Source organism: Homalodisca vitripennis, chromosome 4 (assembly GCF_021130785.1).
Source record: "Homalodisca vitripennis isolate AUS2020 chromosome 4, UT_GWSS_2.1, whole genome shotgun sequence".
Taxonomy (NCBI): domain Eukaryota; kingdom Metazoa; phylum Arthropoda; class Insecta; order Hemiptera; family Cicadellidae; genus Homalodisca; species Homalodisca vitripennis.
The window spans coordinates 122,438,137-122,453,794 of record NC_060210.1 but is presented as its reverse complement, the minus strand read 5'-3'; the positions used below and the strand labels follow the sequence as shown (position 1 = coordinate 122,453,794).

At 34.8% G+C, this 15,658-nt stretch overlaps 1 protein-coding gene across 1 annotated transcript in view; it reads left to right on the top strand.

Annotated features, from left to right (window-relative positions):
- Positions 1–15,658, top strand: part of LOC124360069 (dystrophin, isoforms A/C/F/G/H-like) — a 1,186,422-nt gene that overhangs the window by 40,745 nt on the left and 1,130,019 nt on the right. The window contains exon 2 of the mRNA XM_046813341.1: positions 15,343–15,404. Coding sequence (XP_046669297.1) covers positions 15,343–15,404 — 62 coding nt within the window. The remainder of the gene's footprint in view (positions 1–15,342; positions 15,405–15,658) is intronic.

The window sequence follows — 15,658 nt, the reverse complement described above, 5'->3', positions numbered from 1 at the left end:
AAAATTTTAAATATAAATTAGAATTTGGTAATATGTAACATACAGTTGTGCGTTATTTATGATGGGTTTTAAATATGTCAACTATATCTTTAAAACTTATATGTTTGTCAACTTATCTTTCTATTTATAAGTGCTTTGTTGTGTAAGAAATAAAATCTAAACCAATAGTTATCGTTAGAAAAGCAGCAACGCTTAGTGAGGTAGTAGATTACAGTGTAGCAAACCTTCGTATTTTCTACGATGTTTGTATTATGATGTGTATTATTTGTGGGTGATTCATTTCGGAGTTCTTTTAAATAAGCGATGTTTTATTGGCTGAGCGCTAGCGAAGCCCCATCGCTTAAGGGCTGAAGAAATTTAATTTCCGTCTGCCTGCCTGTCTGCAGGATATCTTGAGATCAAACTATCGTCTAGACTTGAAATTTTGCAACAAGCTTCATTTCCATCAGGTTTAATAGTGGTGGATGTTATTTTAGGGAACTTAGTTAGCATAGGAGTAGTAAACATTTTTACATTGGTCTTATAGGTACCGATGATGGCAACGAGAATACCACAGAATACATACATTTGTAAACAAACTGAGACAAACATAAGCCTTGTATAGACGTACTGTGACGGAGTTCACCACACCACATGTCGCGTGATAGGATTCGAAGAGGTTGCACGCAATATTTCAAGTCTATAGCTCATTTCATTCCTGAGATGACAATCATACAGAACAGAATTATTTACACCTCCCCCCTCTCCGGCATACAAAAGAGAAATTGTGCCAGTCTACTCAGCCAAATGCCATGGTTGGACATGCACCATCATAGAACTCATTCTTGTCTATGCACAAATCAAGTTTCATGCAAAATTTAAAGTCCTCAGATGATATCTTTCTCTAGATATCTGGCGGATATATTTAAGCTATACGTGTGACTATGTCACATGTTCAAATATAAATATGATTATAATGTTTGTTTACAACTTTATGTATTCTGCTATTATATCATTGCAAATGTAAAAATGTTCTCTATCGCTCATTCAAATGCCATGGAGTGACATAAACCCTCAACGATCTCGATATTTCCAAAACGGAAATGAAGGTTCATGCAAATTTCCAAATCCATAGGTCAGTAAGCTGTTGAGATATCGTGCGGACAGACAGACAGAAATGCAATTTTGCAGCTCTTCGAGTAATTGTCTTCGTGAAAGATCAGTCAGTCATGACTTTATTTAAATTCCGTAAAGCCATATTGTATTTGAAATAGTAATAAGAATCACAGTTTTGTTTCTTATTATTATTTTTATAATTTGCTTTTATTTCGTCTATCGCTATCAAAGCAGACGAACCACAACTTTTGCTCTGTTCGCAAGCGGCCAGACGAATACATGTAGCTCCAATGTGCGAAGTTGCAATAGGCAGACGAGAATATCCCCTGTACTTTGAAAGTGTGTTAAAATTGTGGAGTCGGTGAGACCCCCACACACATCCACGCACGTACTCACACACACAATAGTCGAGTGACACATCACTTCCGTAACCACAGTCCACCACAATCGTTGACCCCTCTCCCCCCACTCCCTTCACCAAGCTATCCTTGTCTAATATATAGCTCTCTCTCGCTCTCTCACACTCGTCGTCTCTCTCTCTCTCTCGCTGGTTGTGACAGCTGCTCACTCCGCGTCATAAACACATCGGTTCTGGCATCCGTCTCTTTCTTTCTGGCGTGAATCAGCCAGCCTTCATGGGCAAGGTGGACAAACATGTACTCAATCAAAATCTTTTAACTGAGCATGCTTTTGCACCGTTTAGAGGTTAGCTGTTGGAGAAAAGATGGCTCGGCAAAGACATTGTACATGTACCGGGAATTAAATTTCCGTCCAATGAAAGATGAGCCCTTGATTGATGGGGATATGTGAGATCTGTGTTGGCCGCAGGCAGGTGTACACTTCAACCGGATGCTGAATCGTACAGACTTGATGTTGAATCAGCTGATTGATACCTGTAATATCTTCTAGCCGCCGTTAACTAGTGACAAGTTGCATAATAAAAAGTGAGCTCCGTAATCTTAACATTGGGAGAAGTGCCTTTTCAAGATGTTGATAGGTTCTGGTTGATGTAGAAGAGTCGAAGACTATTACGTCAAGAGTACCGAACCAGCGCATAGTATTCACCATCAGAAGAAATGGTGGCGTTATAGTGTATCTTCATTAAACTCAAGAAAAATATATATACATTCATTCCGAGGTATTTTTGGAGTTCCAGAAGTATTTAAAGTTGCAAAAAATTGCAGAGTTAAAAAATCAATGCATGAAAACTAAATTGTTGGAAATTATATAGACAAATGAAAATTATAAATTTGGAGAACGAAATTATGATAGTAGAATTTCAGATTCATGCCGCCGTAAACAGGCTTGAGGTACATGTTCGTGGTGATGTTTGAGTTGAAGTTATCGCTGAGTTAAGCAAAGCAAAATAAATCATTGTTTACCTTCTTTGAGTTCCTTGGTTGTGTTTCAAAGTGCGCTCAAAACTTCGCTTTGAAAACTTACGTTGAGTTTGTCGTTAGCGAAATGTGTTTACCATTGAGATTGAATGTACTGGAATACACGGGAAAACTCTTGGTCGGGTTTGTTGTTTTGTTGTCGGTGAAATATGTTTACCATACAGCATGGATGATACGGGAATACTCTTTGTCGGGTTTGTTAGTGAAATATGTTTACCATACAGCATGGATGACACGTGAAAACTCTAGGTCGGGTTTGTTGTTAGTGAAATTTGTTTACCATACAGCATGGATGACACGTGAAAACTCTAGGTCGGGTTTGTTGTTTTGTTGTCGGTGAAATATGTTTACCATACAGCATGGATGATACGGGAATACTCTTTGTCGGGTTTGTTAGTGAAATATGTTTACCATACAGCATGGATGACACGTGAAAACTCTAGGTCGGGTTTGTTGTTAGTGAAATATGTTTACCATACAGCATGGATGACACGTGAAAACTCTAGGTCGGGTTTGATGTTAGTGAAATATGTTTACCATACAGCATGGATGACACATGAAAACTATAGGTCAGGTTTGTTGTTAGTGAAATATGTTTACCATACAGCATGGATGACACGTGAAAACTCTAGGTCGGGTTTGTTGTTAGTGAAATTTGTTTACCATACAGCATGGATGACACGTGAAAACTCTAGGTCGGGTTTGTTGTTTTGTTGTCGGTGAAATATGTTTACCATACAGCATGGATGATACGGGAATACTCTTTGTCGGGTTTGTTAGTGAAATATGTTTACCATACAGCATGGATGACACGTGAAAACTCTAGGTCGGGTTTGTTGTTAGTGAAATATGTTTACCATACAGCATGGATGACACGTGAAAACTCTAGGTCGGGTTTGATGTTAGTGAAATATGTTTACCATACAGCATGGATGACACGTGAAAACTCTAGGTCAGGTTTGTTGTTAGTGAAATATGTTTACCATACAGCATGGATGACACATGAAAACTATAGGTCAGGTTTGTTGTTAGTGAAATATGTTTACCATACAGCATGGATGACACGTGAAAACTCTAGGTCAGGTTTGTTGTTAGTGAAATATGTTTACCATACAGCATGGATGACACATGAAAACTCTAGGTCAGGTTTGATGTTAGTAAAATATGTTTACCATACAGCATGGATGACACGTGAAAACTCTAGGTCAGGTTTGATGTTAGTGAAATATGTTTACCATACAGCATGGATGACACATGAAAACTATAGGTCAGGTTTGTTGTTAGTGAAATATGTTTACCATACAGCATGGATGACACGTGAAAACTCTAGGTCAGGTTTGTTGTTAGTGAAATATGTTTACCATACAGCATGGATGACACTTCTAGGTAGCAGTGTTACTTTGTAGCTGGCAAACAAAATTCCTCGTCTGTCCACAGAATATCTCGAAGATGAATAGACTCTTAGAGTTAAAAAAAAAACATCATTAAAAGTCAACGTATAAACAAACGTATAAAACGTATAGTCAAAATATAAACATGGTGTGTACGTTAATTGAACAAGAATTTTTCGAGGAGAATTTGAGTGGGGTTTCAACCAGAAATACTACAGCTGTTCATGGACAAAAGTAAGCTAACCATATTCCGCGGCATTTCTAGTGCGTTAGCAACACATGATTTACCAACCCGCGTCTAATGGTTACGTCAGCGTTTGGGTTTCACTGCCTGGAGGAAATACGTGATACGGTTTAGTTACCGTGCTGAATGCAACTGTTTTGTAAGGTGCTGATATGGATACGCTGATATTTATATCAGGAGATTATAGTTCTTTTGCTGTCAACAATATTTATGGTTTCTTCATATTTATTACAAACACATATCTTTGAATCATTCACTATGATATTTTTAGTCAGCAATGGAACATATTTATTGTGCATCATGTTTTTAAGAATAGAAGTTTTTCTTAGAAATTAAATTAGCTATATAATAAGCGCAGGATTAGATATATTTTATTAGAAAATAATAGTATCTTCATTAACTTGTATGTCTGTTTGTATTACAAACAGCTAACGTAATTATAACTAGTTTCATTTGAATATTTTCAATTTTGTTTTATTAAGTTGATATAGAAACTTAACAACATTCTAATAATTTAAGCATATTACGTATGATTAATTTAGTTACATACAGACAACCAATTAGGCAATTTTTAGGTCCTTGCTTGTGTATTTTCAAAATACTAAAACATAAAAATCTAGTATAAACCTGTATGTATTATATTAATTTTCTTCTTAAAAATTTACAGATAATACTATATTGCATATAATACTTCCATGTGGTAAAAGAATTTCTCTCTGAAATGTTAAAACTCTTCGTTTTTTCCATAAATTGGCGGGACTGCAACATAAACAAATGATAAAAAATAAATTAATACTGAAAAAAAAAAAACATTTTAAATTAATTTAGTTTAAACAAATATTAGTAGTTAACAAATTGGGTGTCAGTTTATAGTAAATATACAAACAGAAATTTACGGAAATAGTAGAAAAAAGCAATATATTTTTACTATATATACTGTTGTTTCAAGAACGTTATCAATATAATTATTTTTTAGTATATGTGTATAACACTCTAGATTATATTATGTGTCGTGTTTTCGAGTGATGGCTGCCCACCTAGACTGATTGCTTGCTATACCCGGTTCCACGTTCACCGTGCAGTACGGAGCGACCATAAGCCATGTTATCCAAACGGCAGTTCCGGTGGTACTAGCCGTCCTCAAGACATTGACTCCCCGGGCACAACATCACACTCAAATCTACTGTTTATTTTATTTTTGAATTATTGTATATTATTTTATATTGTATTTATATTACATGTTGTTATTTTGATTATCTTGCTTGATTTACTGTAAGCCAGTAATTCCAGACTCAACAGGTACAGAAAATTCTATTTAAGCGCCTTCGCTCGGGTTGCGAGGACAGTGACGCAATCCGCATAACACTAGGCGTGCTGTTCGCAGTAATGGTAATACAGTAACATGAGTATGTTCCATAAGACCTGTACTGCACGGCGAACGTGGAACCGAGTATAGTAGGGCAAACTGATAATACAGTCCACTTGACAGTCCCGTTGTAGTTGTCACTTGGGCTTAATCACTTTGCGTGTAGCTGATGTACGAATGTATGAATTATGTAGGTTATTAGAAGATTTGAGCTTGTGCCAACTTGATGACAATAAATTTTAATTTTCCCAATTTTCCAACGTAAGGGAGCAGCACTTCATAAATAATTTTGTTATGGTGTTAGTTTCTTTGTTATTTAAAGGTTATAATATCTACTTTAATTTGATATGAGTAACATTATTTTATGTAAACTGTGCAAGCAGGTTAAAAAGTAGGAAAACTAAAGCAAGTGTGACCATCTTATCAGTTTTCATTCTCCTAACGGCATATTGAACACCCTGAAAATTCCTAAAAGAACTTGGAAAAACTCAGGAAAAATAAAGATGTACTGAAAAGGAAACTGGAAAAAGAGTAAGGTGGTCCAAAGCCTGCATATGCTTCAAGAATGTACCTACAGGTCATTGTCTAGATACCCTACTTGTTGGCTAATAATTGTTTTTTAGAGCTTATTGACAATTGGTCTTTATTAACATTAAGGCTACTTAAGATATTAACCTGAAATTTTTGTACATGTTTACTTTATTACCCTGCAATTGTATGAAACTACAAAACATTTAGTATTTAATATCTTTAGTGAAATAAAAACTGATAAATAACTAAAAATTTAAATTTTATACTTATAATTTGAAAAAAAGGTATAAGCACTTGAAATATTTTGCATTTAAGAATTTCCACTAACGTTAAAAAGTTCCCCTTACCAAATAAAAAAGTGTAGCCGATTATCTGATGTACTTGCCGATGAAAAGGTATTTTAGTAACATTACATGGATAGGGGAAAGTGTTTCCCTTAAAGACTGGGCGTGTAACATTCCAATGTTTGCGTCACTCGGTGTGTCGGTTTCAATAAAAATACATTGGAATACTGCCAGTTTTTGAGCTCAAAGCTTAATTTAATATATCGCAATGTTCACTAGTGATGTCACACCGAGTTCTCAATTCTTTCGCGTCTGGATTTGATACTGTTTTTGTTTTGTTTTTTTTTTTTTAGAGAGAGAAAAGGAGAAGCCAATCCCTTTTTAAGCCTTATTCTGCCCGTTCTCATGGGCCACTGGCCTGTGCGAGGATCTTATCAAACAGAATAATGTGAGAGTCGATACAGTACAAGGTCGATGATACTGATAAAAAGTGCAAGGGTTACAGACAGGATTCGAACCTGCGCAATCTCCAATTCAGACTCAAAGTCCAACGTCTTAGACTACTCGGCCTTCAGCACTCCCAAGGATGACGTATTCTTAGAATTTGTGACATACATTGTCAGAGACTATTAATCTAATCAATCTTGTTAAACTTTAATGACATATAACATTCCTTGTTGATATGTTACATACCTATCATTAAATCAATATAATTCTGGAAGGGTGTAGGAACTTGTTTCCAGAACTTGTTCCAGTCACGTATGAGACATCTGTATTAATAGGAGCTCTAAATAATTGTGATGATTTAGAGGGTGCGTAATAAGATGTAATTGGCAGATTGAGTCAGGCCTGTGCCGCTCAGAGCGGACTGTGTGCACTGTACACTGTACATTGTGCATTGTGCACTGTACACTGCTCACTGCTTGAGCTGCTCGCGATGTGGATACGTTATCACCAGAGTTGAAGGCACTCGGCTGTTATCAGTGAGTGAAGTGAGGTTAGGTCACGTGATTGCAGGTTACACCTTCGTTGTCGCCGAGAGTTGTGCATCGATTATTTCTATTGGCATAGGTTTATTCTTGGGACGTTTCTTTCACGATTATTTATAGAGATCAACAATGAAATTCAACTAGAAAATTGCTTCACTGTCTTCTGAATCAAGTGGGAGTTGAATCAGTAGTGGAAAACTTATTGAGCCGGCATTAAGGGTTACTTTCAGTGGCGTAACTAGGACTTTGTTTGGGAGGGGAGGCTTATCAGATTTTTTAAAATTTTTAAGATTCTTGAGGTATTTCAAACAAGTTGTATCGCTGTTATAATTTTTTTTTTAGGATTCTTGGGTTATTTAAAACAAATTGGATTTCTGTTATAAGATTTTTTATTTTTAGGATTCTTGGGGTATTTCAAACAAATTGGATTTCAGCTATAAGATTTTTTATTTTTAGGATTCTTGGGTTATTTAAAACAAATTGGATTTTTGTTATAAGATTTTTATTTTTAGGATTCTTTGGGTATTCCAAAAAAATTGGATTTCTGTTATTCAAATTTTAATTTTTAGGGTTCTTGAGGTATTTAAAACAAATTGGATTGCTGTTATGAGATTTTTAATTTTTAGGATTCTTGGGGTATTTCAAACAAGTTGGATTTCTGTTATAAGATTTTTAATTTTTGGGGTTCTTGGGGTAATTCAAACAAGTTAGATTGCTGTTTAAAATTGTTTATTTTTAGGATTCTTGAGGTATTTCAAACAAGTTGTATCGCTGTCATAAAATGTTTTATTTTTAGGATTCTTGAGGTATTTCAAACAAGTTGGATTGCTATTTATAAGATTTTTTATTTTTAGGATTCTTGGGGTATTTCAAACAAGTTGGATTGCTGTTATAAGATAGTTATTTTAGGATTCTTGAGGTATTTCAAACGAGTTGTATCGCTGGTATAAAACATTTTGATTTTAGGATTCTTGGGGTATTTCAAACAAGTTGGATTGCTGTTATAAGATAGTTATTTTAGGATTCTTGAGGTATTTCAAACGAGTTGTATCGCTGGTATAAAATATTTTGTTTTTAGGATTCTTGGGGTATTTCAAACAAGTTGGATTTCTGTTATAAGATAGTTATTTTAGGATTCTTGAGGTATTTCAAACGAGTTGTATCGCTGGTATAAAATATTTTGTTTTTAGGAATCTTGGGGTATTTCAAACAAGTTGGATTTCTGTTATAAGATAGTTATTTTAGGATTCTTGAGGTATTTCAAACGAGTTGTATCGCTGGTATAAAACATTTTGTTTTTAGGATTCTTGGTGTATTTCAAACAAGTTGGATTGCTGTTATAAGATTTTTTAATTTTAAGGGTTCTAGTAAGGGGGGGACGGATTCTACTTCTTTGTTCCCATAGTTACTCTATTTCCGTCCCTGGTAGCTGATTGACTAACTTCTCATCTCTTCACTCCATGGAACTGGGTTCGAATCCGGGTTTGGACCCGGATATTTGCACGCTAATAAATAAACATCCGAGCCTGGCTTCAAGCAATGTGATGGACGGTTCCAGGAAAAACCTGATCGCTTATGTTGCAAATAAGGGTGTGGGATATTGATTATCTGTGTCTGCACAACTAATTGAAGTTCAAATATTAGCGCATCTCTGCATTCCGCTCTGGAGTTCTTGGTACTTAAATTGAAAGACTAACTAATAAATTATATTAATTGTATTTAGTAAAAGTCTTTTTACTTTATTTAATATAACAGCAGGTAGTCAAGCTGTCACAAGATGTAAGTAAATTACTTGAATCTAACCTTCACCAACCTCTGAAGGTTGTAAGCTCCGGTCATGCATGGGTAGAGCATTTCAAAATGCTGTTTCATGTTCGGTGTAGATTACACTGTGTCACATTAATTCATCATTAAATGCAATTTATTTTATGTGGGGGAATCCTCCGCCATGTTATGTGCAACCTTTGTTTATAGCCCGCAGTATTCTGTAGAACTTTTCATTCAAATAATAATGCTTACCACACACTAGAATATTAAACAAAAAGCAATATCAATTTGTGTTTTGTTAAAACACAGTTTAAGAAACTACAATCAGTTCAGCCAGTACACAACACCCATTACTTTTTTGTAATTGGGCTCACATTATGGTTTTGTTTATTACTATATATTTTACCAACAATGGTGATAAATATAAAAAGTCTTTTGTCTTCGGAGGTTTCAATTTGAAGTGGCACCTAGAGTGAGATTGAACGGTATAGTCCCTACAGACCGATGCAGGTTCAAACGTGTGATTGTATTTAAAAGGTATTTTGGTTTTCTGTGGCATTCAGTTATTTTTACTCATTATAAACGCTTTTTACTGAAGCTTATTTAGGTCTGCGGTGTAAATAATACAAAGTAAATTCAAGTACGATTAGTCATGGTGGCCAAGATAAAGGTAATAAGTATTATTTGGAGCACCATTCATCATTATAGACATAGAATTCTGCATATAGTCATCCCATTACTCAATTTCCGAGAAATGTTTTCTTAATGTTAGCAGACTATGACTTTATGTTACCCTTTAGAGTATACAGAGAGTACCATAATAAGGTGTCTCAAATCGATTGCGAGAGAACGGATTGTGTTAGAATAGTGAACTAACAATACCATTAAGAATATACAATGCGTTTTATTGTAAGGATTCAAATCTCTTCCGAGAGAATGGTTTGTGTTAGAATAGTAAATTAACATTCCCCTTTAGGTCATAGCCTACATAGAGTTTCATAGTAAGATGTCTCATCTCGATTACGGAAGAACGGATTGTCTTAAAATAGTAAACTTAACGGTTATCCCGTAAAATAAACTCTTTTTAACAGTTAAAACAATCCCTAGTTCTGAGATTATGTTTAATAATAACTCATTTGTATCTGAGGCTCTTTGTAAGTGAAACACTTTTGTGAAAAGAATCATATTATTTTCTTTTAAAATTATGGTCGAAAACTATGTATGTATAACTATATGTATCACGCACATCATTTTGTACGTCTTTACATACTAAACAATTAAGCCAAAGTCAGAAGGGCAGCGGTTTTGAACTATACGTAGTCTATTATACTGTTCCAAATATAGTTTAAAAAACTAACATTATATATTTAAAATTTCGTAAAGAATGTCACTGTTTATTTACAGGCAGTGTAAGGCTATTAACAGGTTAGAAATGATACACCGCTATTTTCTTTAATAGCCCCTTAATTCCTTTCTCTTTTCACAGGATCAAGGATCTCCGTTGGATCATCTCTGGCGGTTGTGTAATAGGGTCACAATCAAGTTGGTTTGTTTAATAGGACCAATTCTTCCTCTTTAAAAATGAATAATTCACGCGTAGTTGACTATAGAGTTAATTCATTCACATTTAAAACAATAACTGTCCAATGAAGCAATCGTTATATATGAACGTTAGACTAATAACATGAACAGCCTTGGCATGAGAACAGTACGAGTATGCTATTATTCATGATGTAAAACTATTCGCAATGAATACTAAGCTGTAACATGCCGGCAGGCGCGTCAGCTTGTTGCATGACCGAGGGTATTCAGTCGCCATGTCCCCCCTCCCTCAACCCACCATGCCACCTTACCCTCCCTTCACACACGTCACGGGCGAAGTTATAATTCACTAATGTGTCTTACTTAACAAGATCAATATATTGACTTGTATTGACTGTCGAATTTCCAATAACACAGTTGTTATTGTGTGTACCTTATCTAAGTAGCTCAACCAAGAATCGAAAGCCAATTTGAGTTGTATGCGCATACAACTTAGTGTTTCTTGATGTGGATAGAGAAATTTCCTTTAAGATGGAAATTGGTCGTCTGCAGCTAGTTTTGATGGAGTTCGAAATACGAAGGTGTCGAAGATAAAAAAGGAAGAATTTTGTCTCAGGTCATGTTGTTCTCATGTTGACACTCTCAAAACCAATCGTGAAATACATCGATAAACGTCAAATCAGCGTAATATAACCGTACGCAGAACCTTAGTGTCCGCTTTCACTCTCTTTGTCTAGTTGTCTGAAAATGATATAACTAATAATTATATATGTCTGGCGGTCAGTTAGAATCTTGGAAAAATAAATAATCTGAAAAACAGTTAACGTTTAATACGCTCACACTTCGAATTACACAAAAAGTAGCGAGGCTGACGAACGAATACTTTCTTGCAAGGATGTAGCCAGCGAAGAGGTCCAAAAGGCCCGCACCTCCTAAATTTTTAAAATTTTCAATTACTTTTTGAGCAAACGTTTATTAATATTTAAGTAATTCAGTATTACTGACATGTACTGCTGAAAGATCGTTCTCAACATTGAAACGGGTCAAGAATTTTTGAAGGATCAAAAAGGGGAATGAGCGGTTGACTGCACTAGATACCATGGCTCAGAAGTCAAGAAGAATTGTACTTTTCTAAAAACTCTTTAAAATTTTATCAATTCTCAATGTGGATTTTTAGTCTAATCAATTCTAATCAACAAGTCTAATCAATTTAAATGATTAATCCTGCACAGCCTACTAAAGCAGTGCCTCTACATTTGTGAATATCAATCGTGAATACGACGTATTCATATGAAAATTTGAATGTTTCCAGAGGAACCTCTCTAATTTCCTCTTAACCCTCCCCCTAAAGTTTTTCCTGGCTACGTCCTTGCATTCTAGGAAAAAATTCTCTATCAATTTGAAAAAAAAAAAAAAAAAAACAAGATGTGTGTCGTAACATTGCAGTTTGGTTCTCGGATACTAGACTGTGAGCTCTAACTCATAACCGTTTGCCTAATTACTTCAGGGTGGGTTCAGATGACTATTTGTTGCCTTGCCCAAACCAGGATTCGAACGCATGATTCCTGAGTGCAAAATTAAGCCGCTGACTACTCAGCTACCAGATACTTATTCATTCAAGTCAAGAAAACTTATTCATTCACTTTTAAAAAGAAGACATAGTGGTTGAGCATAATAAACATTATACACACGGCCTTCAGAACTACGATAAGCTCAATTGTGTAAATGCTGTCTAGAAGTAAAATCAAATAGACAATGGTCAACAGATAAGAAAAACCTGATTATGAACAATGAGAACAGTGGCATCCAGCTAACAAAACGATTGCGTCAATTTAGTTACTACATTTGTTGGCTGAGAGTCAACGAAGGGGCTAAATATGATTCTGCTCTGTCTGCTCGCATGAAATTTTGACAATGAATTGACGTATGGACTTGAAATTTTGCAAGCAGTTTTATTTGTACATAGCCTATATCGAGTTTCACGTTGGTGCATGACCTTCATGGGATTTGGCCGATCGTCATCGAAACCTCAGGGAATTGTTAGAATTTCTTTTCTATCTGATTGACTGACTGTAAGATATGTCAAGAGTGCATTGTGCTACAGACTTGAAATTTTGTATGAAGCTTAAGCGAAATCTGTTACGCGAAACGTGTGTGGCGGTTAACTTAACAGATAGGTAGTAGACTAGCAATAAGTATTTCCAAGATGCATCCCGATTAAGTTAGGCAAAGCACTTGTAATATTAACATTAACGAAAAGAAACTATGTAATAATTACTACTATTAAACTTATCCGTCACATCCTGTACCCTTAGATTTTGATAATTAAGTATTATTGATTTTTGCAAAACAAATTTCGTTGATCTTTACGTTTTATAATATACATCTCATTTTCATATATATTTGTACTTAAACATATTATCCAAAGCTGTTAGTATTGTGTAATTTGACACTGATACTCTTTAACGTAAACAATACGACAAGAATAGCTTAATGAACTGAAAAATAACACATATAAAAAACCACAAAAGTTCACATAAATCCTGCCCTACTTTAAATAATCAATAGGCAATACTGAACTCTAAAATCTATATTTTACGACTCCGGATTGAAGTGCACTGCAGTTAAAGCCAAGACATAAAATACACAGTCTTAAAAGTTACACGTCCTGTGTTATTAATGGAGATTAAGAGATTTATTTACTTCGAAAAATAATTATATGACAAATCGAGGAGAGTTTGATGTGTGAAAAGTCTCAAACAGCCTCTCCACCAGAAATGGGATAATTTGGAGTGAGTTTTTTTTTCAATAAGCGCATCAAGTAACATCTTATTTTGAAAGTATCAAAAACAGAAAAAGAATAACGGAACTACATTGTGTGATGACTAATTGAAGTTGGAATTTTTCTATGAAACCCTAATTTAAGTTACATTTAAAGTTATTTTAAGGCAGAAAAATAATTCTTTCACCATTATTTTGAAAAACCATGAGACCAAATATAGATCTAAAACATGATAAATAAGATTAAACAAACATGAATAACATGTTAGGTTATGTGAAACACAATATAAAGTCATGCCTGTATTTCTACCACGAAGCAACTGGTTGCCATTGTGAGGACGTAATTTGGATAAAATTAAAGTGAGTTTTAAAGATGTTTACCATCACAACATGATTTATTAAAATGAGGGTTTTTTTGGTAATAATACCAACTTTAATTAGCCAAAATTTTAAAAAGTGTAATGTTGGAGAAATCTACGCCACTCTTATTCCTTTTTTTAATAATATCAAAATAAGATGTCACTTTATAGGGATCCCTATTAAAAGGTTTTGAACCCCGATAACTCCACCACATTTACGAGGGAGGAGTTAACAATTTTAATACACAAATACCCTTGGTTGTTCATATCAAGATTCATGGAAGGAAATCTCTTTGACTCAATGTACAAAAGGGGGGTTGGTATTTGGTACACAATATGAGTAGGTATGACTAAAAGGCATTCACAGCTTTGTGCAAGTCACTGCACCTGTTATAACACGTTATTGTGATATCTAGTTGTGGCATGCGTCATATCCTAACATGTTTTCAATACATGCTCTCTTCAATTAACACTAATTCAAACTAAGGGCGCAAGAATAAATTTATCTGGAGTTAATTAGAATTCTGATAGCCTGCTGAACATAAAAAAACTTTCGTCATATAAAAACAAAGTCACGCCTTTAACAGTTTGACTGTCTCATGTATGTTACACTGCGAACGTTTGTCTTGTTTGCTGTTAGTAATCTGATATCCTTTGTTGCCATTCGTAATCCTGGTATCCTTTGCTGCCGTTCGTGATCCTGATATCCTTTTTTGACATTTGCAATTCTGGTATAATTTTTTGCTATTTATTATTCTGGTATAATTGTTTCCATTCGTTATGCTGGTATCCTTTTATACCATTCGTTATCCTGGTATATTTTATACCATTCGTTATGCTGGTATCCTTTTTTGCTGTTCGAAATCCTGGTATCCTATGTTGTCATTCGTAAACATGACGTCCTTTTTTGCCATTAGTAATCCTGGTATCCTTTGTTGCCATGCATAATCTGCTATCCTTTGTCATCCATCGTCAATATTGATATGTGTTTAGACCTTAATTTTTAATCGTAGAGTTTTTGCGAAATGTCTTCTTTTAGAGAATCAATCTATAGGTGGTATACTGTAACTTACTCTGTACCTACTGTGGTTTATTTGGGGTGGGTTTTTGCACAATTATGCGTTTTAATGGGAAATTGACGACTTTGGTGGAAAAAGAAGCAGGTGATCTACAAGCCAACGCTAAGGTTCTAGAGGCTCTGTTTGCATGATGCAACATAATCAACTTATTTATTTAACGTACCCGTGAGAATAATACCTTATCTGGAACGTAGCCTATCCTAGGCTCACAAATAAAATTTAATTTGTCAAGTTAAAGTGTTTATAACAGATTCCATTGTTGGTGTTTGCCCATTATCAGGCCCGACTGACAGTTAAGTGATAAAATTTCATTACATAAGGCCAATTAAATCATTCTCTTGTCCCCTTGCAAACATTAGGCTTACCGACTTCCCTATTACACGTTGACTAATAATAACTAGCGGTTTGTTGACATTACAAACCTACCTTATCATATCATATTTCCCAAATACCTGGACAAGATTGCTACAGCGACTAATGTTTCCCTATTTTAACAAGTTTTTTTTCATTGTTTCAGACGAGCGGGAAGACGTGCAGAAGAAAACGTTCGCTAAATGGATCAATTCTCAACTAGTCAAAGTAAGTCAACAGTTAATAGCAGTCAATTCCTAAATAGAATAAAATGATTGACTTAATCATAACAATTTTTAAACTCTTATACAACTTGGAATTTCTAATAATAATGGTATTCCAGAGTATTTGATGAAGATTTTTTTTGTAAAATTCATCTTACATAAATGCATACAGTACATACATTTAATACGTTGTTTTGTTAATTAAATATTCAATAAAGCAGTATTCCAACAACTATGCTAGTAGAGCTATATATTTCT